At 41.6% G+C, this 25,677-nt stretch overlaps 1 protein-coding gene across 1 annotated transcript; it reads right to left on the bottom strand.

Annotated features, from left to right (window-relative positions):
* Window positions 1-701: 701 nt before the first annotated feature.
* Window positions 702-24,095, bottom strand: GLRX3 (glutaredoxin 3). Its single transcript, XM_075423940.1, has 11 exons — window positions 23,971-24,095; window positions 18,493-18,601; window positions 15,452-15,526; window positions 14,098-14,299; window positions 8,702-8,874; window positions 8,546-8,607; window positions 5,750-5,807; window positions 3,853-3,905; window positions 2,635-2,674; window positions 2,409-2,501; window positions 702-979 (listed from the first exon to the last, which is right to left on the bottom strand). The coding sequence occupies exons 1-11, from the start codon at window positions 24,039-24,041 to the stop codon at window positions 929-931; spliced, it is 987 nt and encodes a 328-aa protein (XP_075280055.1). The 5' UTR covers window positions 24,042-24,095; the 3' UTR covers window positions 702-928.
* Window positions 24,096-25,677: the final 1,582 nt, after the last annotated feature.

Below are 25,677 nucleotides of genomic sequence, written 5' to 3'. Positions count from 1 at the left end.
CTGAGAACTCAAAAGACCTGAAAGCAGAAAGCGTTTCTCTTGAAGAGAAATACCCTCCTGCACATACTGGCAAGAACACCTCTGCTGTAGCTGGCCTGACGGTCAGGCCGTTATTAGAGCCCACCGTATTCCAGAGCATTACAGGTACTGAAGGAAGGATCAAAAACAAATTAAATCCTCTGAATACAGAGGTGGAGGATTCATGTATTAACACGGTGATTTAAATTGGCAGAGTCATAGCTCAGAAAGCAAACCTTTCCATCTAACTGAAGGAGTGCTGACTGGCCTAATCACTGTGTTTATTGGCTCATTTCCACCATCATTTAAGTATGTCCAAAAAGCTATGTTAAAATAGGTGGAACATCTGAAATTAACAATTACCATACCTACTCAGATAATGAAGATGCATAGTATACAGCTGAAACTCATTAATAACAACTTCCTAATGGTGTGCTGGATTGAGGTTTCAATAGTATTTTTCTCACTCAGTAGACATGAAAACAATTATTAACAAGGACAGAAAATTATTGTGCTCCACACCACAGAGGTATACCCATTAATATTTTCCTAATGAGAGCTGAGCCCAAAAAAAGATGCAATTTAGTCCTGTGCAGTACTGCAATGGATAGTGGTGTCATTACTCAATTCTTAAACATCTAGATGCAATGAATACACAGACAGAGGGTAATAACAAACTCAAGTTCTTTAGCATTATATTTTAATTGAATTTGAAGATCCTGACATCTTTGTATCTTCAGTGGAAACACACTTTCACATGAAGCACGGTCTCGTGAAATACACAGAGTACATAAGCTGTCTTTATTTACTCCTGATCGGTTCCACGAGGCTAAGTTGTATATTGCTCCAATACAATCTATAAATGAATAATTGTTCCAAGTACTTCTATTCCCATTGATGTCCTTTTCCATTAATTTTCTCCCTTCAGGATAGGCAATAATTCACCGCTTTCCTTCAGTTCCTGCAAAGAAACACATACAGCAGTTATTCTCTCTGTATATTTTGTGACCACGCTGTAAGAAGCCAAGGAGGCTGTCCAAGGAAGGCACTGGCTGACCCTGCTAGAGCTCCCTCCTGACCAGGACGCTGAAGCTCTTCATGTTGTATTTAAATCCTGTTTTGTTTCTATTTAAAACTTCTTTAGTGAAAAGACACACCTCCAAGAGAATCGCTTGTTATCAATTTTACCAGGTAAATCCCCCGGTCAATCTCCTTCTAGATGTAATTCAAGATATATTTTAGGCATACACAAAATTTTACAGCATCCAGAATGCCTCCTACAAAATGAAAAAATGACCATCCACTGATATACTTTGTTACTACCACACATTAAAACAAACACCACAAGAAGAGATTTGTAAGAGTTCTAAGCAAGAGGTGCTTGCCCGTATTATCTTGATGATTTCAGTTCAAATTGTAAGGCTGTTAACTTTCTAAAGAGCTAGACAACACCAGGGAATAGTTTTAAAATAACGTGTTGTGGAGTATATAACTCTTTTTCCACATCTCAAGAGAAACAACTGTCTCAATTTTGCTTTGTATTATGCTGTATTACAAAATGTATTTTAAAATACTGACAACAGTCATCTGCCCATACAAGCTAGTCAGTGTGAACTGAATACAGTCGAACAATGCAAACAGACAAATTACATTTAAATACCAGAAAGAAGTATTTTGCAGCATCTCCACAATGCCCAGGACTATACTTACCAATCACTGAAACAACCCACACACTTGTTATATAAATAAAATTGAAGTAATCTATATAATTTAAGTAATACTGGTATTTTTAGAACTAGATGAGATTTATTGATTGTATTTTCCCAAGAGTTACAATGTCTGAGGAATTGGCTATAAAACATTCAGACAAGAATGGGCTCAAGAGTATTTGGTGTTTAGAACACTGTGCCTGCTCTGTTACAAAAATCAAAAACCACAGTAAGAGATGCAGATCTATTTTTGTTGCTTCAGGGTCTGTTCAAACAACTACAATAAACCTTACTTTCTTCCAGGAATGAGACTGACTGCTCGGAAAAAAATGCCTTGCCCACATTATTTGAGAAAAGCAATGTCAGAAGTAAAACGAGGAAGAGAAACCTGTAAAAAATGCACCCAGGGGGTAAGAATGGTCTCTACAGTAACAGTAACTGACCACTGTCAAGAAAATACATTTCACTGCTAAATCTTGGCATATGAGAATGTTAGAGATTTAGAGCTCCCTTCAACTGCATGTTCAGCTAATAAAAGTCACAGTAAAAGCAACCAAGTTATTCAGTTTCAGGATCTAGGGCCACTACACAGGAATTTCTGTATGTGATGGGCAGAAAACATTTCTACAGTTTTAAACAAATGGTCCATCTACATCTCAAACAAGATTCTCCCATTCCTACCTTAACAATGTCCAGCCCTCCAACAAGTTCACCTTTCACATATAATTGAGGATACGTTGGCCAGTTCGAATAGGTTTTTAGTCCCTGCCGCACCTAAGAAAAATAAATGTAAACTTCAGCTTCAGTAAAAGCAGCAATGAAATCACAGAATGTTAGGGGTTGGAAGGGACCTCTGTGGGTCATCTAGTCCAGCCCTCCGCCATCAATGATGGAGAAGCTTAATTACCTCTTCATCTTCCAGTATGTCAAATGTCTCGTAATCAATGCTAGAAGAAAAAAAAAAAAACAAACAACAAACAAGAAAATCATCTACTGTGGAGTTTTGCAATGTAAGACTCTCAAAAATTCAACATGGGTACTTTTACAAGCTGGCTTCCAAATCACTCGGAATTAACAGGTAACAGGAGGGGGAAAAAAGTCAATGCCTTATGCACCAAGAACTGTAATGTAAAACACATCGAGTTTCATGGGAAACTCCTTCTAATGCACAGGTGACAGCACAACTCACTAAAAAAATTAAGCCGTGCAGCTTAGGCTCTAATTGGCCAAAATGTGTTCAAAGTAAACCCGTTCACCATTAGCTTAAACAGGAAAAAAAAAAAAAAAAAAGACACGCACACATACATTGGAGGGTTTTATTAAGGGATCAACCAGCTGCCGCTATTTCACCATCTTCATATACTATTTGCATAAAAACACAAAAATGCCTGTGTAAATGTGGTTTCTGGTTGATTCACCTATGAGTCCTGGTACACAGTTCCCAGGATTCTAAGACTGGCACTCCTCAAAGCCAGCAAGGATGTAGATTCCTGCGTGTGGACTGGGGCCAGTGACAATGAACAGTGATTTCAGTAACTGCTACTTGTTCCCGAGTTGTATACTGATATATACCTGTTATCTCAAAAAGCCCATTCTAACATCTAGTAATCAAGGCAACTGCTTAACCTCTAACTAGCAGTACAAATGAAACCAGAGTTTATTCAACAGGAAGATGCTCCTACTCTCTCACTCCAGAAAGCACTGCTTTGAAGAGGAAAACTGAGGCTAGATGACATGAGGCTCCAAGATTCAGGAAACGGATCAAGAGCGACCTCCGTCAGACAAGCTGCTTATCACAGGGGAAGGATTTCTTTCATGTCAACAATCACAGCAAAAAAAGAGAAAAATTGCTGTTGCAATAAACTCCTTGATCTAAGACAGACAATTACTACGTGGTAGTGCTGAAGCAGCGTGATATCGACATACCACATTTGGCTAGGTATCACAGGAGCATAGTGGCGATTTACACCACGGGCTTTTGCATACAGATACTTTAAAATACTCTTAAAGAAAATTATGTTTAGGGAAGTCTTCCGCTAATATTTTCCAAACTCTTTATTTATAAAATGCAGTTTTTAAAACAGCGGTGACTTCCCAAATTCAATAAAAGAATCCACTTACGTACCCAGTACCATTTAAGATTTCTATAATTTGCTTGCTGAATCCACATTTTGCCATCTAGAATGCAAAACACACGTATGTTAAAACATGTATATGCGCCATACTTCATCCACAAAATTCCACGTTCTCAAGCTACACTACAGTTATTAGCAATTTATTGCTCGTGATGACCTTACTGGATGAGCAATACTGCTAATCCCTTTTTCATTCTTCTTTATACTCTTTGGGCTTTAAAGAGTACTCAATGTCTCTTTCTTTACATACTCTGCTGAAATAAGTGAAAACGTTGAGAATATTAAACACTTTCATCAGTTGTGGTCTGCAATGATACAAGGCGAATCTGTTTTCCAGGTGTGGAAATACTGTCTTGAAAACTAGTCAGGCTTGACTGTTTTCTGAACATTCAAAAAGCCAAAGCTATAGGTATGATGGGTACAAACGCCTTCTATGCCCTTGTAAAATCACAGTGTGTTATTTGGAGACATATGCTATCCATTGCAGTCTGGAGAGTAGCAATCTATGGTGGACTGATAAATACGCTGCACGTACAGCAACTCCCAGCTGAAATTAATAATTGAAAGTATCTACTGCAAACTCTTCATATTGACAGCATAAGGACACAGAACACCCATCAATTTTTAGACACTGAATATTTAATCCAGACTATGCCTTCCTGTTGCTGACTTCATTCACCAGCAGCTCAAGCAAAATCAAAACGTGTTAAGCAACCTGTCCAAACTCCTGCTTTCTGCAGGCAAGACACAGGTTTTAAATAAGATAGAAGCACATCTGTTTAGCAGACCTAAGCCCAGCTAGCTCATCACTGCTGTTCCAGAGAGTCAGCACAACCCACAGGGTTCCAGTGGCTACGGAATGGCTTAGTAAGACAGCCTGTAAGGCTCTTGGAAGTATCTGTTGTTAATACAGAGACAGCTCGGGGAACAAATGAGAAAATGACATGGAAAGACAAGCCTTTAACGAGCTCAGGCCCCTGCCTCTGTGTCCCTTTAAAAAAATACCAACGCTCAAAACACGCAATCAGTAATGCAATTGCTGTTTAGGGTACACCACTCCAATGCAAAGCCTGAGTCCGGTGCCATTCAAGGCATTGACAGGAAGAATTGCAGTGCCCTGCTGTGCAGAAGGGAACAATTCATCCCCTGGTCACTCCGAGTATGCAACACAAAGCAACAGACTGACCTTTTGGCTATTTGTCATTATTTTAATCCTAACTGTAAGCAGCTGTCTGTCTTCAGTCACTATATTTATTTCAGTAAGCAGGGTAATTAAGTGCAGCTTAAAGACACAAGGCTCAGACCATTCCATGCATGTGAGAAAAAGAGTGGATCATCTATGGTATGTGGCATCATCCTTTGGCCTTAAAAACATCTAGCAGCTTTTTTACAATGCGGTTGTGAAAGCATAATAAATCAGAGAAATTAAAAAAAGGAACAGAGGGGACTTCAAGAAACACGCATCCAGAAACAAAGCGCTGGGCAACACTCAGGTACACCCCAAGTACGACAGCCATCAGCAGCAAGCACTCAGAATATTAGAAGAAAATCCATTATCTGCAAAGACAATCAATAACTAAGACCAAAAGCACATGCACAGTTCTTCCATGCATTCCTGAATTGTACATCAATTGACAGACATCACTGCAAGGCATCAAATTCCTTGATTTCACTGTAACACTGCTCTCGGCATTTTAGCAAAACATATCCACCAGGTAAAGCAGTGACTCCTCTTCTATGGCTTACAGAAGCACTAAATAAAAAGACAAATAACTACCTTCCCAGCACCATTAGTTTTCATTAAGCAAAGAAAGCAAGGGAAAAAAGGTAATTGTCACTGTTTAAAAACTGTTTAAGTATAATATATTCTGCAACACTTAATCTTACCTGTTTGCTTCCCTTCATAAAAAGCATCACAGGAGCTTTATTTATCAAGATCTTAAGCCTACAGAAGGCACGAAAAAGAAAAACACAGAACAGCTCAGTTATTATCCCAAGCTCTGTTTTGACAGGAAAACAAAACACAAAAGTAGAAAGATAGCAACTTACAGCTTTACCAAATCCATTTAAAGCATTATTGTAAGCAACTCTATTCATTTAAATTGCTTATAGTAGCCCTAGTGAATGAATTTGAACCATCCTGTTACTTTTAGAGCAACAATTTACTTTTCTAGATTGACCTCTAATTATCAAGCGGCAGCAAGTTTAAGGAGAAACATCATACTAGAATATTTTAAATACAGTGTCTGTATTTAGTGACGTATTGCTTTTTCACTTGTTGAATATAACACTTAGCATAACTCATTCCCCATGACAGAATGTCTTTTGCAGTCCTACTGTCCATCAGTCATAAGATCTATGAACTTAAGACGAAGGACTATCCACTACCGAAAGCCAGGAATTGGTCTGGTTTGCCCCAGTGTGCCCTGTTCACCTCTGGTCGACCCAGACAACCCTCAGACACTTCCCTTCTTCCCCTCTCCTTTTAAGAAAGGTTTTCTGTGACAGTTGATGGGAAACATCAGCAAAGACTCCTGTCCAAGCTTCCTGCCAAGGGCAAACTGCCCTCTACAAAACACGTAACAGGAGATCATTTTCTGTAAGAGGTTGCTTTGCATGACTCGCACAACGCAAGAAGATTCTAGGCTGGAGAATCCAGGGTCTTTGCAAAAAAAAAAACTAAATGAAGTTTTGTTGATGAGCTACAGCGTTTACACTTGTAAATCTCAAAAGAATTTTTCCAACCAAGTTGTCTCTAGGTTAGAGAGCAAGGCCAAAACTAACAGCTACAGCAAGGGTGAGCTACAGTAACCTGAGCTGGTTCCCCAGCTGCCAGATCTGTTTTGTGAAACCAAGCTGGTTTCCAGAGTCAATTTTCAAGGGTATTTTCAAGTCAAGAACAGGCAGTTAATTGATAGGAAGAGGTCACACACTGAGTAAAAGAACATGACTCAGCATTAAATAGATTCTACTACTCCTTAATTTCATTAAGTCGTAGCATGTTCAAACAACCACCTCCTAGGATAGAGTGGATGCAGTGTCAAAGGGATCTCAGCTGCTCAGAAGGTAAGTATGAGGCTGGCCACAAACAAAAACTAATCTGTGTCACGGAAAATAACTTTCTGGTTGTCACCAGCAGGCAGAAGACAGAACCCAGCTAAGAAAGAAGCAAACGTCTACTAAATGATGAAGAACAAACTAGGCAGTAAGAAGCTCCTTGTGACTCGTAGGTGAATTTTTAGCCAGTCTGCCTTCAGGCTGCTCCTACATCAGAATTTGATACAATTGCTACAAACTTTACACTCCCGTTCAAAAGATGCTGCTGTTGCCCTTTCAGGGAGACATTTAGCTATACCAACAATTTTCACGTATTAAAACACACCCGGTAAACAGAGGACATTTCACATTACCTTTTTTCCCCTTTAAAAAAAAGACTAAGCAAAAAAAACTGTATAAATTCAGCAAAGCTGCAGCTTATGTAAATTTGCAAAAAGGAAGGAACAGACTGAAGAAAGCTTTCTAAAATTAGTTTTTAATAGTCCATACTGAGATAATCTCATCTTTACCTATAATTAAATGCCAACCTGCAAAATGGAATGATTGTTTTTTGTGGTCTTGGTGAAACAATTTACAAGTTACCCTTCTAGAGTAACAAAAGGTAAACCTCAGCCAGAGAACAAATTAAAAAAGAATTAGTAAATACACAACTGTGACAGCAAGTAATACTTTATCACCATATCGAAATAGCTTGCATTAAGTTATTTCTCCGCTGGGCTTAGAAGGCAAAAGAACCAGAACCAGTCACATTTAGAGCACTGTAAAACTCCCTCTTACCATCCTCCGACAACAAGAGGGAATCTATGCTAACGTATTTGCCTTTAAGGTACAGGCCACTTTCTCTGTAAACCACTCCCACTTTGCACCTCTTAATGGCACTATCCACATAAAAACTAGAAAATAGCTACATCCACCAGGGACTTCTCAAACAGAATGCCTTGTCTGGTATCTGGAGCGCCTGACTACCTGAGGCATGCCAGAATTTCAAACAAGAGCGAATCTTCAAATGGGAAGGTTAAAGGAGGGCAAATTGGCTTCTATATATTCCATCTGATTCAGGAAGCAACACGCTTCCTACTGATGCAGCATATATTCACGGTGCCAAGGTAAAAGAAAACAGGAACTGTAGGACATGAGTAATCCAGAAAAACCAGAAAGCAAGCCGAGGTATTTTCTTCAGTGACATCGTAGTTTTGAAAACTATGCCAAATAAAGCTAACAAAAGCTACTAATGTTTAAAAATTATTTTCTCAGTTAACTTTACAGAATAAATTCTTAAAAAGAGAGACAAGAAGAAATCTATATATTCCTGCTGTAATTAAAAATTAACAAACTACAAATACAAGAAGCGAAGCCTGTTGGAACAGTATAGCTTAACAGATATACAACAATATAGCTTTATATAAAGTGATGCTTACTGTATAGAAAACAGAACATATTAAACAACTGTAGGAGTTCTGTAATTAAAAAAAGTCTTGACGCAAATCTGTTGGAGTCATGGAATTTATATAGTCAGGAATTTTTAAATTATTGAAGTCAGGAATTTATAGGCTTCTCCCTATATAAAAGAATATACAGAAAACCTGAAAACAGACACCCTTTAAATAACAACATAATATATCACACCTGTCCTCCAACTTCTGTGCCTTCGGACAGACTGTGTCCAGTTCTCCAGATGCCTCAAGTTCCTAGGAAGATTGGGGAGAAGATGAATCAGATATAAAAAGCAAGAAAAACGTGCTTCTGACAACGAACAAGATTAAGAACTTCTCAGTGTCTTACCTTGATAATATCAAGCCCACCTATGAGCTCTCCAGCTACATACAACTGCGGGTAAGTTGGCCAATTAGAATACGTTTTCAGTCCCTGACGAACTTCTTCATCAGAAAAAATATCAAAACTGCTAAATGAAATACCATGTTTGTTCAATATCTCCACCATTTGTTTGCTGAAACCTGTAAACACAAAAAGAGGAATTACAGAGAATTTTACACAAAGCCTTCCCATCTCTGTACTTAACCTTATTCACTTAAAAAAGGCAATTCTTTTAGATACCAAGTTCAAAACAGCTCTAGTGTGTTATTCTTTGTTCTATCAATATCTTCAAGTATTATCAAGGGGCAAAAGACATATTTATTACTGGCATTACAAAATCAAATTACATGGACAGACTGGTAAGTCTGGTGCTTCTCTAAATAGAGAGCTACCCAGGCAGTAACCTTCATACGCGCCTCTCTCGCTCCAACACACAATTAAAGCAAAGTTAAATGCACTCCCCTGTTCTGTCTCTTCCAGCTCTTCTTAATTTAACTTTCATAAAGAAGAAAAGCTTCTCAACGACCGTAACAGCATCTTCAATAGCCTGCTTTTCACTCCTCTAATTGCACATCACGTTCTCTACACCATCATTTCTTCCTCCAGCTACAACTGAACTCCTACACCTATTTGCTCTGCTATGAAAAGCATGCCAGTCAGGAAAAAACACTAAGTACACTGCAACACACTGAAAGATATTGGAATTTTGTTTCATTTCTAACACGTGGTCTTTATCCGAAAGTATTTCAGCACCTGCCACTGCTGCCTTCACGCACATCCCTTCCAAGGAAGTAGAAGCCTCCCAGACAACACTATCCTGTGGTTTGCAAAAAGGATCCATGAGAATCTGTCCATAAATCAATGTGATAATAATGTCTGGTTTGTATCTTTGCAAACTCATTCTGTTTTGGATTCAAATGCCCTTGCAATCCCACCGACTCCCTCAAAGAATTCCAACAAATACTGTGCAGACAAATCTAAACCTCTATACAAATATTAAAAACAAACAAAAAAAAGAGATAGTGCTTAAAGGCTTTAATAAAGAAACAAAAAATAAAGAAGCTTTAAATGGGAAAAAGAATCAAAGTGCCATAGAAGAATAACCTTTGATTTCAGCTTGCAAGACCACCTATTAGTTTCTGAAATATGGATTTTTACTGCAGTTTTCATGATCTGCAATTTATTGAGATACGAAGTAGCAGTGTTTATCTGTATGGCATCTAAGTTGCTTTTCTTTCTGTGCCTGAAGTGTTAAGTTCATGTACAGCCTGCAGTAAAACATAGATTCCGAAATTTTTCATACATCTGGGAGTTCATTAGTAAACAGCTAAAGGCTGACTGCTGATGGTTATTCCATCACCAATATATTAACTCATTTCTACTGTAAGGAACTGGGTGGGGGGGGAAGCTTTATTTTAGCTGTAGGCAATTACATGCAAACTAGAAAGATTGATTGGTTGTGTTTCATTTTGAAGGGTTATGGTAGCAGTCTGGAAGTGTTATGCTTAGGGATAAAGTGCCAGAACAGCTTTACTTCCATAATAAAAGATTTTGGTTGAATTCCTGAAGAAATGCCATACATGCATTACAAGGAATAATTAAACTGGTAATAAAATGTTATAAGCAGTTATCGAGATGATCACAAATGCCACTCCACATTCTACACCAATAAAAACACCCTAAATAAATTACAGCATTGCTGAAGCAATTAAACAAACACTACCACAAATGAATCTGCTGAAATAATACAACATATGTAGCAACCACATACAACTGCCAGTAAACACACAGCCGAGGGGACAAACCCTACTTCACACTATGCTTGGCAGGCTTTTCCAATGAAGGCAGCATGAACTACAAGCAGATCCCAAAATACACTGCTGGACAGAGTTCCCTCTACTTGCCAGCTGCACTGAAGACAAGTGCAAGTCTAGTATTTGTATCAAAAAAGATACAATTCAAAGATATCTTCACCCTTAAACAAGCATGGCTCCTTTTATTAAATTCTATTTTTATTACTCCTACTAGTTTTATAACAGCTCTATATCATCTTTGACAAAATGTTAAATTACCTTCACCTTGAAAAAGACTTTGGCTGTTCTAGGAAGTGTAATGGACCCAACTCACCAACATCTCCCAACTACTGCCAGAAACTGTCATCGCAGTCTAACGCAGCCCCGGCACTTAACTGCAAAATTCAGAGCTCCGTGTGCAGACGATTTAAAGTGTTGCACCACATTTTAATACTTCCAACTTTAATACACGTCAATTTAGGTGAGTATCCCTTGTGCATTTCTCATAGGGTACCAGGGATCATATGTATGAACTGAAAGCTTGAAGAAGAATCCACTTTATCATATTTGGACATGCAAATGAACCTGAGTTATACTCTTAATAAGTCGTTTTCTATATTGAGTTTATGACAAAGTATGTTCCTGGAGAAACCAGTTGCCCATGGTTTGGATGAGTGTACTCTTCGCTGGATAAAGAATGGGCTGAATGGCTGAGCCCAGAGAGTGGTGGTGAACAGAGTTAAATCCAGCTGGCAGCCGGTCACGAGTGGTGTTCCCCAGGGCTCAGTTCTGGGTCCGTTCTTGTTTAACAACTTTATCAATGATCTGGATGAGGGGATTGAGTGCTCCCTCAGCAAGTTTGCAGATGACACCAAGAGGGGTGGAAGCGTCGCTCTGCTTGAGGGTAGGAAGGCTCTGCAGAGGGATCTGGACAGGCTGGATCCATTGAGGAAGGCCAACTGTATGAGGTTCAACAGGGCCAAGTGCCGGGTCCTGCACCTGGGTCACAACAACCCCACGCAACGCCACACGCCTGGGGAAGAGTGGCTGGAGAGCTGCCCAGCGGAAAAGGACCTGGGCGTGCTGGTCAACAGCCGGCTGAACAGGAGCCAGCAGTGTGCCCAGGTGGCCAAGAAGGCCAACACCATCCTGGCTTGGAGCAGGTATGGTGTGGCCAGCAGGAGTAGGGAGGGGATCGTGCCCCTGTACTCGGCACTGGTGAGGCAGCACCTCGAGTGCCGTGTTCAGTTTTGGGCCCCTCACTACAAGCAGGACGTTGAGGGGCTGGAGCGTGCCCAGAGAAGGGCAATGAGACTGGTGAGCAGTCTGGAGAACAAGTCTGCTGAGAAGCAGCTGAGGGAGCTGGGGCTGTCCAATCTGGAGGAGGCTGAGGGGAGACCTTAGAGATCTCTACAGCTACCTGAAAGGAGGTTGTAGTGAGGTGGGGGTTGGTCTCTTCTCCCAGGTAACTAGTGATAGGACGAGAGGCAAAGGCCTCAAGTTGTGTCAGGGGAGGTTCAGATTTGATATTAGGAAAAATTTCTTCGCTGAAAGAGTAGTCAGGCATTGGACCAGGCTACCCAGGGAGGTGGTGGAGTCCCCATCCCTGCAGGTGTTCAAAAATGTAGATGTGGCACTTCAGGATATGATTTAGTAAGCATGGTGGTGTTGGGCAGATGGTTGGACTTGATGATCTTAGAGGTCTTTTCCAGCCTATGTTTCTACGATTCTGTCTTTAACCTTGATGCCTCAACATCTTTTTTGGTTTGTGTTTTGTGTTGGGGGGGGAGGGTTTGTGGTGTTTGTTGGTTTGTTTTTATTTTTTTAAATAGTCTCACAATTCTCTCCCTCAAAAATTCAAACACATGAAGAATGGCAAAAGGTCTCTTCTCTGCACAACTTTAACACCTGCCTAGCATTCCGCTCAATGCCCTGTGGAAAGCCAGCTCTCTACTGAGCTCCCCCAGGAATCCAGAGGAGAAATGGTGTGGCCGTGCCATCAGCTGAGGATGCCGAGGCAGAGGCTGACTCGGGTGTAATGAAGAACCTGGGCTCACAAGCAGCCCAGGGGAGACCCACCTCTATTGCATACGGGTATGACAGTACCTATCAACGGCTGCACTCCACGAGTCTACTTCAGAATAAGACAATTCCTATTCCTACAAAATTATATGGATTCCTATGACTACATGTAACTTTCACATACCTATAACCGTATCGTTACATAATACAAATACAGAATTATCTATACATAAATAGATGGAACTTCATCACCTGTTCACAGGAGCAGATGCCTACGCACAAACTGCTAGAATCCCAAGCTAGTACACAACAGCCCAATGAACGTGAAAGTTCTGATATCTGCAGTTATTTCTGAAAGTGCCTCTACTGAAGTGATTCTGGAACCTATTAACACATCGAAATGAAACAGCAGCCCTAAGGAGGAGAAAAAAGGGCGTGAAGATATGAACACAGTAGAAGCCCAACACCGTGTGGGAAGCCTCAGTACATACAGAATCTTGCACTTCCCCTCATACTTCTATAACCCTTTTACAGAAACATATGAAAAAGCACATTGTAAAATGGGATGAGAACATGGGACAAAGTGTGTATGATCAACCAGCACAGAAACTGGCAGCTAAACGTTCTTTTCTGTAAGATATCAGTAGAAAGAGACTAGTGGGTTAGAAGCTGTCTGACAATGACAAACCTCAAAGGCAAGCCAGGGTTACACTCCAAGAGTTGTGTTGTTAATGGCCAGAACGATGCCCCAGAGCTACACCAGAACAAGAGGGAGTCATAACCAAACAAGAGCTGCCAAGGGCGCTGTTGGGTCAAGCAATCCCCATCCTACGTCAGTGTTACTCTTCTGTTTACCTCCTGCAGCTCACCACAGAAGGCCCTACAAAATCATTTCTGCCGTGCAACTTCTTGAGACCGCGTGAACAGAAGGATGGCAGCTTCACAGAACTTAAAAAATTTTGGGTTTTTACATTTCCTCATATGCTTTCCACATAGATCAACACTTCTCCTTAGCTAGGAACCAAACACACTAAACAGCGAGCAAGGGTTAAGAGAACTAGGTTTAAGAAAAGGCATTTCCACTGTGGCAGAACCATGCTACTGGTTTTTCAATTTTATCAGTTTGGATAGTTTTATTTTCTTTTTCCACATGGCAACAGTAATCCCAGATGTTAGTCAATTCTTCTTGTTCTTCGAATTAAAACATTCTCTTCAGACTATTTTACATTATCAGCGTGTGCAACTTGATGCACAAAATACACCAGGAATAAACGTCAAGCTACCTCAGAAAAAGCATCCTAGGTTCAAGGACAACATTGCACATCAATATTCTTTAGAAAGCCCCTAATCTCTGTGATTCCATTTCCAAAATTTAACTGAGGGAACAGCAATTCTCTAGCTGCATATAAGCAAGATGAGAATACTTTCACTAATACTTCTGGGTGTACAAGACGCTGTTGTGACATACCTCTCCCAAACCCTGTAAACCTGACAGCTAGCCCAAAGCAAGCACTGCCACACTGAACACGACCTTCCGAAAGCGCTTACCACAGCGAGGTTCTTTTGGAGACCCTTTCATGAACAGCATGCACGGGGCAGCACTGATGAGCTTCTTTAGGCGCGCATGAAGATCTTCTTTCGCACTGTCGTTGGAGCCAACAGAAACGGAGCTGCTGGACGCGTGGCGCTGCACTTTTTTGGTCAGCTCTGGGGCATGTGCACCATCTAGTCTGTCAACTTTCTGAGAATTCTGCGGAAACCAAAGCACAGGCTCATGTTAAAGGATTAAATTCAGAACTTGTACTGTAATAAAAAGAATAGTAAAACCACCGCATATAGATTTTCAGATGCAGGGTGGATTAGGGTATTGATCTTTTGGCCAGACTTTAGTTCCAAGACTCCTACCATTCTGTCTGCTGGTTACTGTTAATGTTAGCTAAGCTGCTATTAGAAGAATTTATTAAAATATTCTGAGTTCTATTATCACAAGCAAACGTGTTCCAAACAGGCCTGTCTTTTCTTAGTGTGGCCAGCAGGACAAGGGAGGTTCTCCTTCCCCTCTACACTGCCCTGGTGAGGCCTCATCTGGAGTACTGTGTCCAGTTCTGGGCTCCCCAGTTCAAGAAAGATGAGGAGCTACTGGAGAGAGTCCAGCGGAGGGCTACGAGGATGATGAGGGGACTGGAGCATCTCTGCTACGAGGAGAGGCTGAGGGAGCTGGGCTTGTTCAGCCTGGAGAAGAGAAGGCTGAGAGGGGACCTAATAAATGCTTACAAATATCTGCAGGGTGGGGGTCAGGAGGATGGGGCCAAGCTCTTTTCAGTGGTGCCCAGTGACAGGACAAGGGGCAATGGGCACAAACTGAGGCACAGGAAGTTCCGTCTGAACATGAGGAAGAACTTCTTCCCTCTGAGGGTGACGGAGCCCTGGCCCAGGCTGCCCAGGGAGGTTGTGGAGTCTCCTTCTCTGGAGATATTCAAGACCCGCCTGGACAAGGTCCTGTGCAGCCTGCTCTGGGTGACCCTGCTTGGGCAGGGGGTTGGACTAGATGACCCACAGAGGGCCCTGCCAACCCCTACTATTCTGTGATTCTACCAAAATATTATTTACTTGGGTTTTTGCCATGTTGTAGAACTATAGCTAGATAAATTTTTGACCCAGTACAAGGTACGGCAACTAAAAGAGCTATGTAAGAATCCCAAAGCAATTAAGGAAGCTCTGAAATATTACGTATACAGTGTAAGAAGCATTTCTACCTATTTTTTTAGGTTCCACAAGACAGACTTAAGTCAGATACATAAGCATTTCTTCACTGAGAAAGTTCTTAAGTTTCTGCTCTTCTGGTAGCAGTATTAAAGAAGTATACATATTAAGAGTCCACATGGAATCCATTTTCTCTTACCTTAAAGAATAAGAATGTCGGAACAGAACTAATTCCATATTTTTCAGATACTTCAGGCACAGCTTCAGCTTCCAGCTAAAGAAACAAAAAAACAAAACAAAAAAGATTATTTTCATAATCTTCTTTAAAGTTTGACTGCGGATGTCAATCCTGTCTAGAATGTTCTTCTAGGCATTTTATACATTTAAAAAGGATTTGCTGCAGAAGTTTGTGACACATTTGCATTTAAATGAGACTCACTGGGTTGGCGTGTCATCCACTGAGCCTACACAGTGTCAAAACAGGTTCAGAGGTTTTTATTTTGTTGCACATTTCAAAAGATGCCCGGAGGCTACGAATAAAATTTTTGGTGCACTAGTGACCTAGTAAATTTTCAATCATATGCAGCTACTACTATATTGAAATCCATAAATCACTGACCCCAGTTATGTCATGATTACAGTGCTTATTTTCTGCCCACAGCAATTCTTGCTGTTTGCTCTATTGACTAATTTCAAGGGGCAGTACATCATGACTGACACTTGCAGCCTCCTGCAAATTATGAAGGAAAAAAAGGAGTGTTTCTTCAATAAGCTATTGATGTCTACTAAATTTTATTTTTAACTCTTGCAAGGCTACTGAGCATTGAGTGGCAAGGTTGTTGAGATTATTGGTCCTAATTTTCTTCAGCATTCAAATGTGTACCTTAAAATTATATAACGTAGTAATTTGCCAAGAAAATGTATTTTCTAATTAACTCAAATTCATGATTTTCTGTGCATAGGCTAAAAGCTTACTTGAGTGACAGAAGATCTAGTACTACCTAGCACAAGCTTAAAACACTAGCTCTGTGACAGCTGCAGGGTTAATGGTTAAAAGCAGTAATAGCTCTAAATGTTTCAAACAAAAACCTGCAATCCAGTGTACAGAAGAAAAAGCCTTTCAAATTCTTATTCCACAAACCACAGTGACACTTCATGGACAAGTATCCAGAGAACTACTTAACCACTGGTTCCTGCCCGCCCCATCCATCCTTATGCATTTTAGAAACTACTTGGATTGTTCTCACTATTAATCAAAACATGGTAAACCTCTGAATATTTTAGTATTACAGCATGTTTTGCTTTGCTCCCACTATACAGGCTCTTAGCGAATTCACTAAATACAGAAGCAACCCGGCAGAGTAAGCCAAAAGTGAGAGTCCAGCCTTCACCTCTATTTCTGTAAATCAATGCTCCAACAGGATTAGCTGAGAAACTAAAGCTGTAACTTGAAAACTGTAAATAGATTCCAATTACCTAGTCTCTTTCAAGTGGCAAATGATTAAATGACTTCTGCCTATAATTTTCTTTTCCAGTAAAATTTCCTACTTGGATATTTACGTTCCACTCTGGTCAGGTTCACACACACAGAACAGATTTAATTTCCTATTTCAGTAACTTGCTCTTATCGGTACAACTTTCCAAAAAAGTTGTTTCTAACTGTTTCTGGATATGGGCACACTTTAACCAAGCCAAGGAACTTAAGAGTTCACCTATACAATAACTACAACGAGAAACTGCGTTTAGAAAGGCTTCCAAGATTTATTGACCATTTTGAAGTTCATATCATTATTACTTAGCTCTGTTCTAGAATGCAACTGTTTGATTTGCAAGGCAGTACCCTACTCCTGCTCAGTCATCTGTAATCATCTGGCAAGTTAACAGGTTCTCGCCAATTAAAAGGCCGTCTCTGGCTATTCTGGAATACAAACCAAAATCTCACAAAGAGCTTCCAAAAATCAAACACACTTCCCACGAGGAGCCCCTCCCCAAAAAACATTTCAAGAAAATTCACCCACATCTTTCAGCAGCTTATTTTCTCTAAAACAAGTACGCCAGTAATATGAGGGGGGAGGGAGTGCAGGGGGGGTGTGCGCCATTATCTTTAGTTTTGCAACACTAGATCACTTTGGAGCTTTGTTATTAAAAAATAAATTACAGCTGAGTAATAAGGGTTATAAATAAATAATACATGAATATGAATAATATAGAGGCAACAGAGTTTGCAAACTTTCTTGGGCCTACTAAAAGCTACAGCAACTCTGTATAAATTTAAGCATCTTGAAATTTCAAAATGTTGAAAATTAGTCTTTGGGAGCTCTACAATAAAATACTACCATTAAAATAGTTCTGTCCTTCTGCTTTACAGGGAGAAATACCAGCTGAGAGAGGAATCATTAAAACAACCCACAAAACCTAAAGGCTGTAAGAAATCAAATTAAAATACTCACACACAGCTGGCTGCACCATTACTCCCTGCCCTCATAATCACACAAGTGTCTCATTAACAAGAGAAAGTTGTTTTAAAACGAACAGCATGCTGATGAAGTGCATTCATTTTTCCCTCCACATTGGTTCTCTTACCAGAATGTGCAGACAATCTCACAAAAAAACAGCATCTCCTCTGTGTTTATACCACTGTCATCTTAGAGTGACAGTGTTGCACAGACTTCAATTTACCTTCCTTTAATCTTCATGAAGGTTACTGTTCATCTTTAGTATCAGACAGAAAATCGTTACAAAGTCCAAGATCTCTTCAGCTAACCGATAACTTACGGGAACAAATAAAATCTCCAGCACACTTGAACAGAACAGTGTTGGCAAATTAAGCTCAATTCCAGGGATAAAAAAACTGTGCTTTAAAAATATGGCTATCTACAGAACAGAAGGACTGAGACATTGCAGGCACAGAGAAATTTTAAAAGCCTATTTGTTAGGTAGAGAAGCTAGCAAAAAAATATTCTTCATTGTCTCTTAGCAGACTGATTTTTTTTTTCCTTTAAACAGCATGATAAAATGAAGGTGTTATTTAAGCTTGCAATACCAAGTTTGGAATGATGAACCTAGAGCTTTCATCCCACAGATTTTTGATGCATCTCTTGTGTATGTTCAACTCGCATCCTTAAATCTGAAGCCATAAATGAACTTCAAGAACAACACCATCAGTATTTTGTAATACTTTACTCATACTTTGTAATAAGAATCTCCTCTGTTTAAAACCAGCCCAACTGCCTGACTTACCTTCACAAATGTAACCTGTGTATGTTCCTTTGCTAGTGCCGCCATAACCTCGTTCATTTGAGCACACTGAGGAGCCCATGGCGCCCAAAAGTGGACAACTACAAGGGACCTATTAAAAACAGAAACAAAAAATGTAACAGCATTTATTTTTAAAAAACAATCATGCAATATAAAAGTTTGATATACCACGCCAAAAAAACAAAAGCCCAGAAAACAAACAAACATTATCCCCCCAAAACCCCACTACCCACACCATATTCCTGAGAAAAAGAAAATCAAACAAGTGAAACGGGGAACATTTTCTATGACTCGCACAGAGGAGGACTTCAATGCTTTTTCAGGAAAATTCCAAAAGCCAATGAGCACTGTTCAGGTAATGCAACACAAATAAAAACATCCTCCTGTGCTTTGACAGTAAAAGCTCACTCCATATGAACGTCAGACAGGAAGAAGAACAAGCAGAAACACCAAAGACCAAGCCATACATGTGAGCAGACTTTGAAGCGCCTGTAGGCCAAGCACTCAGAATCGCTCGTGGGCATCCTGCATCTCTCCCCAGGTGAGCTTTCTGCCTCCAGAAGCTCTGGGAGCTCCAGAGCTCAGCAGCTTCACGCCAGAGGCTGCACCACTGCTTTTGTCCTCTCAGTGCCACTACTGCCTCTTTACTACTTCTCCAGGAAAGAAGGTAGCAACTTTCCAAGTCTACTGGGACTTTTCTAAAAATACAGTATTTAATTAATTTATTTAATTTTCTGCTTTTATTAGCTTCAACTTCTTATTCCTCTTCCAGCTTCAATACTGTTTCCTTGAATGTTTGGTATTGATTATACACAGCATTTAAAGTTAAGAAGTCACACATGTGAACAGAAATCCCATCAAATCGGGTACCACGAAGTAGTTCTTACGAGCTTAAACAAACACACTTGATGACAACAGTGACAAGATACTTGTACTTCATTTCCAATTCTGTTTTCCAGGTTTGTGGAAGTCAAAACCACTAGATAATAGGAGGTAAAGAACAAAAGACATATAACGTACTACTTCTCATCTACTTAGAGATAAGAAATCAAGTCAACCATACTATAAAAGCCATCTAGTGTCTTACATTAGTAATTAATGGCAGTTCAATATAAATTTTAATAGCTAGGCAGGCAGCACAACGTTCATATTGGAACACTTCACAGCTGTGTTATTTGACCACATATTCTGAATACAGCGCTAAACTCAATTCAGACACAGAACTTTAAAATTCATAAACTTGATTTTCCAAAGCAATTCTAGAACATTTTAGTAGACATATAATAGGATAGTCTTTTTTTTCCCTTTTTTTTTTTTTTTTTTTTGGATTTCTTGAGAAACCTCAGAATAAAACCTTAACTGCTAAGCTCTGTTTCAGCAGTTGAAGTGTGACAGCCCTGCTCTTTGCAGAGCCCAGCCACAGGCAGATTACAGCACAGGTAGCTGACGCAGGAGCTTCACCTGCCCTCACAGCAGGTCTGTCCTTCTGCATGGTACTACAGCTGTCAGCTCGCACAGACACATTCTAATTAAGACTTCAGAGCCAACAGGGACAAGCACTTGCAAGCGCTGTCCCCATGCTGCAACCAACATTTTTTGCCACAAAGTAATGAGGTGAAAATAATTAGGTAGGTTGGGAGACTTTTTTATAGATGAGAATACCCAGGCACAACAGACAGAAGATTTTAAAATTAAAAAAGCAGCAGCAGCTCAATATTTCCGAAGACAAGACCAAGCTCTGATGCAAAGAATTATCGAGAGCTTTGCTCCAGGACTGGTTTTCCTATATTTGCTCATCACATCCTTCATGTGAAATACCAATTTTGAGACTTCCTCCAATACCATTCTTAACATATGCACTGTTTACTGACACAGTTAAGAGCTCAGAGGAGTTGTTAAAAACAGATCGAGGTTGAACAAAAATATATATTTTTTTAAAAAAATCAAGTTTTATGATAAAACAGTCTAATCTACTTAGATCTACTACAGCTTTTACAGAGAATGAAGCTGTCAAGCTGTCATTGCAACTGTATTACGCCTGATTTTTGTAAAATGATTTTTACATCTGTTAGACTACAGGTAGGACAAGCGAATACTTCCACTGGCTAAAAACAAGTAGTGGAAAAAAGGAGCACAAAGAACATAAAAGTAGTCTAGTGGGTACGCATCAGGCCAAAGCCCTAATAACTAACTTGATGCACTTTCCTTCCATTGACTGAAGGCAGGAATGCATTCCCTTCCCCTGCTACCAAGAAGCATTTCACAAGAGCTCAATTTAATTTAGTTTGCATAGCAGGACACATCACGCAAATGTCAGCTCACGACAAGCAGAGGAGGAATAATCACACGGTTATTTAATCCTCATGCCATCAGAGCCATTCGTTCCTTACCAACATACAGCTGCAATGCACTTATCTTTACCTTCACGAAGAACGTACTTCAAACTATTCTGCACCAAGGGTTTTGGGTTGGGTTTGGGGTTTTTTTGACAAATTCATTCACAGAAAACATCTAATTTTGACATTAGACTACCCTCTTGGTACCTGAGCAGTTTAAATTAAACTTGAACAATAGCAAGAGTAATTCAAAACATTAAGAAAGGAAGAAAATAGAGACAGTTAGCAACTGAAGCACTTAAGTGACTCTAAACAAAGTATGTCTTACATTCAGCCAAGATATTTCTAAAAATCCTACTATTATCTATGAAAGAGGATTGTTAACAAAAAAGCTTATGACAAGTCCCAAAGTTTCTCCTCCAGTATCATTTCATATTTTTGAGGAAAAGCTGTGGACCCAAAAATAAAACTAACTTTCTTTAATATGACTTCTTTTAAACTTTCGTGGCGTAAGAGAAATCAGAAGGACACATCACACGTTTTCTGTAGAGAAACAAAACAGCCCATAGTCTTGTTTCTATCGCATAGTAGAAGAATAAAAAAGGCCAAGACAGACTCACAAAGTATACCTTTAAAGCAGAGAGTCTATCAATTGTAGAACCAAACTAGCAAGACATTCTCTGATAGAGATATCCAGAAGATCATTACTGCATAGGTCACCCTCCTTTTGGTCCAAGAAACAAACAATTTGTAAGTACTTATAATCCTTCTGACAGGCAACTCAAGTTACTTGGTTTTATAAACTGACTCTTCCCAAACACACTCTAAGTAAAACAATAGATTACAGAGCAATAACAGAAGTGATTCAATAATTTTCAAGACAGTGGCTCAGTTCATCTTTTACAACCATAAAAATCTAGATGTACTTTGCAAAAAATAAAACCTCGAAATTTACACTTATTCCACAACACAAAGCTTACTAATAACCTGATGTCAGAAAGATTAATTTTCTGAAACAAGAACTCCTATGAAATTAAGTGTCAACATAAAATGCTGGCAGTTGCAGCTGCTTAGTGCTAATTCTACTAGTTTGGAAAAAATCAGAAGTCCATTTGAAAAAAAAAATTAGCAGTAAAATAGCATTGGGCCTAGCCTTAAAAATTCAGCATATTTTTTTTGTCTTAAGCTTTATCTTTCAAGAGACAAATACTTCCTTGAAGAAACCTTCTCGTTTCCCACTTTATTAAGCAAATGTTTAAAACTACTTTTTTTTAACACCATGAATTTTCACATTCACTTGATAATCTAAACAGAGATGGTACCTTAAGTCAGCCAATGTGTATTTTTTTAAGTTCTACCACCATCTAGAAATGGGGATATCACAAAAAAAAAAAAAAATCTATGGTTTGAGGGATTTCTTATGCTCCAGGAGTGCAGGTTTGTTTGGTTTCTTAACTGTAACAAAAAACAAAGCCAAATATTTTGAAATTAAGCAGAGGAAAAGAGTTAACATTACCACCAATTCATCACAGGACAAAATAACCACAAACTAAACAAGTTCTTTAAGGAGAAAACTGAATCATGTTCTGCGGACAAAGGGAATAAAAGAATTATTGAGAGTTTTTTTGAAAATAACTTAAAAATATCGTATTTGTTCCTGAAGCCATTTTCCTTTCAACACATCTCAGCGAGTGCGAGAGTGTGCCTTTCGTCTGGGATGTCCCCACACAACAATTCCATGGGAGAATAATTCCAGAAAAGAAAACTGAAAGTCACGCAGCAAGTTTCGAAGAATCTAGTTTCTTCCTCCCATAATCAAAACTTTTCCAGTTTCCTTTCGTGGTCTTTAAGAATGTGATAGTGGTAGTTTTTAAACCACTCATTTAATCAGCTTTCTCTCCTTATTAATCTAAAGGCCACTTGCTAACACAGCAGTTAAATGACACGGAAATGCTTTTAACACAGCACCTTATTCTAATGTACCCTACACAACCTAGTTAAATACACACTCAGACAGGGGATTAAAAGATCTAGTAGTAGTTACTACACCTTTGATTCAACAAGCCAAACAAGCAAATCTCATAACCACACCTGTTTCTCTTCAGTAAGGCACCTGAGTACCTCTTCATCTTTAATTACCGTAGCAGTTACTGCAACTCTTTCCTACAAATGCAAAACGTGTGCACAGAGCTCTGCCCCAGAGCAGCAGTGTCCAGGACTTCCAGCACCAGACCAAGAGCCCAGCGGCTCCAGAGAAGCGGCATCCGTGAGGAGACACCAGGGGAAGGAGAGCCCTGTTACTCGTCATTAGAGCACAAAACCACATTAACGAAAAACCGGTGAGCACGAGCCATGAACAGAGTCTCCTTCTCTGAAGATATTCCAGCCCCGCCTGGACGCGGTGCTGTGCAGCCTGCTCTGGGTGACCCTGCTTGGGCAGGGGGTTGGGCTGGGGGACCCACAGAGGGCCCTGCCAACCCCCGCCATACTGGGATTCTGTGAACAGCTTAGTTTCTCAATAAACACCCTAATGCTGCTGTTTTCATTGAAAACGCTGCACAGTAATTGTTTTGCTGACACCTTCGCGCTCAGGAGAAGAGGAAAATCCTCGGGTTGCAGGACAGCACTGTTTGGCACCATTTCCCTGCCAATCTGCCCGCTCAGGCTTCCCGTCCCCTGCAGAAGGCCTGGCAGCCGCAGCAGTCCCCGGCCGAGTGCCGGAGCTCTCCCAGACACTCACCAGCTGTGCCCGGGGGAACGGACGCTTAAAGAACGCTCCGCCAAGGAGCAGACCCCAAGCTCCCTCCCCAGCCCATGGGTTTGTTTTCTTCCAATTTCCCCCCCAAGGAGGTTTCACCCAGCTCTGAGGCAGCGCCGGGCCCGCTCCCCTCAGGGGACACCGGCCCTGCACGGAGCCAGCCGCGCCAGGCGCCCGCGGAGCCGCGCTGCGGGGGAGACCGGGACAAACCCCAAGGGACCCTTTTCCTCCCCCCAGGGCCTGACGCGCCGGGAAGGCCGCGCTCCCTCCGGGAAGGCCGCAAGCCCCTCCAGTCAGGCCGGCGCGGGGCCTGTGCGGCGGCGGGCCCCGCTCCCTCAGCGCCGCGCCCGGTCCCTCCCGCCTCACCCGTCCTTCTGCCGCAGCAGCTGCTGGAACTGCTCGGCGGACACCGCCGTCCCCACCTCCCCCGCCGCCATGGCCCGGCCGCCGCAGGAAGGCGGGGGTGGAGAGGCGCCGGGTCACGTGGGGGCGGGCCCGCGCAGGCGCCGCAGCAGCCGCGCCCTTTAGCGCATGCGCCGCCCGCCCGCGCAGGCGCCGTGGCTGCGCGGGCCCGGCGGGGAAGCGGCCGCCATCTTGGGGCGGGCCGGGCCCGGCAGTGGCCGGTGGCGGTGGGACGAGGCGAGCGGCGAGCGGTTGCTCGGTTTCCCTCCGGCTGGTGGGTATCCGGCCCTGTGACGGGAGGGCGTTTGGCAGGCTGCGGTTTGTGGATGCCGCTTCCCTGCCCCTCGCAGCCTTGGGTCCCACCGAGGAAGTGAGGAGCGTGATCTGAAGAGAGTGAAGGCGCTGGTGGGCCGCCATGAGGGCGTTTGGTTGCCGAGGGGGTGTGCCCACTGCTGCTGCGGGGGGTAACGGCTCTGCATGGCCAAGGGCTGTGCCTGGCAACAGCCGAGAGCAAATCCTCAGGCTGTTGGGTCGTGTGTGGATAATGGAAAAGTCCCACATTTTGCATGTCTTGGGTTTAAATAAAATCAAAAAGCTTCGCCAGTGCTCGGTCTAAATACAGAGATCGCTCTGATGCTCCTAAAAGTTCCCTGTTTATGATGCGGTCGCCAAATTAAGGCCGCTTTAATTCTGCATGAAAATATCCATGGAAGGTTTTAATGCCATCTAGAAAACCTGTATCTTGAATAATTTCCGTAGCTTTCTAGAATCAATTAGTTTAATTAGTTTTTCAGTGGTGCCCAGCGACAGGACAAGGGGCAATGGGCACAAACTGAAGCAGAGGAAGCTCCAGCTGAACCCGAGGAAGAACTTCTTCCCTCTGAGGGTGACGGAGCCCTGGCCCAGGCTGCCCAGGGAGGCTGTGGAGTCTCCTTCTCTGGAGATATTCCAGCCCCGCCTGGACACGGTGCTGTGCAGCCTGCTCTGGGTGACCCTGCTTGGGCAGGGGGTTGGACTGGGTGACCCACAGAGGGCCCTGCCAACCCCCACCATGCTGTGATTCTGTAAACAAGACGTCAGATTTGTCTTCACCATTAAAAAGTTACTAACACTTTTATTACCAAAATAACACAGCTATTCTGTTCAGTGAAGACTTAAAGATCTGAATCCCATGTAACTAATACGATAAAAGAACACAGCCATTTATAGGACTTGGCACAGAAAGCTGGGAAGAGCCTGGTCTGGGTGTAGGAGGAGTCGTGGGCTTGCACCCACGCCGGAGCTGCAGTGCATGGGCCGGGCAGGCAGCGCCCGCTCTTCTCACAGCGTTGTCTTCTGCCCCAAAAGCAGCGTCAGGGCGGTAATTTTCCCAAGGAGGCTGACAGAGGAATGCTCACACCATAAAGGAACAGCGGGTCATTTAAACCAGTCTCGAAAAAGAAACACAAGGTACGATAGGGCGGGTTGGTTGTAGCTCTTGCCCTTCGTATCAGGCTGCCATTCAGGACTGACACATTACCATTTTCCTTCATATTTGCCAAAATAGTCTGTTGAAAAGAATCACATACGCTGTCAGCCTGGGATTAGATTTTCACTCCTCAAGCTCACTGCCCGTAAATATGCAGCTGTCACAATTCATGCCACTGGAGCCAGGATTACCACTGGTGATGG

Source organism: Opisthocomus hoazin, chromosome 6 (genome assembly GCF_030867145.1).
Source record: "Opisthocomus hoazin isolate bOpiHoa1 chromosome 6, bOpiHoa1.hap1, whole genome shotgun sequence".
NCBI lineage: Eukaryota > Metazoa > Chordata > Aves > Opisthocomiformes > Opisthocomidae > Opisthocomus > Opisthocomus hoazin.
Note: the sequence above shows the minus strand (reverse complement) of the source record. Positions and strands in the feature narration are given on the sequence as shown.

Excerpts from the sequence above, each read along its gene's own strand:
- GLRX3 (XM_075423940.1), bottom strand. The coding sequence starts at position 24,041 with ATGGCGGCGGGGGAGGTGGGGACGGCGGTGTCCGCCGAGCAGTTCCAG. Across the intron at positions 15,527-18,492 it reads CACAGGTTACATTTGTGAAG|CTGGAAGCTGAAGCTGTGCC; the intron begins GTAAGTCAGGCA and ends TTGTTTCTTTAG. Across the intron at positions 8,875-14,097 it reads TCCAAAAGAACCTCGCTGTG|GTTTCAGCAAACAAATGGTG; the intron begins GTAAGCGCTTTC and ends TTGTGTTTACAG.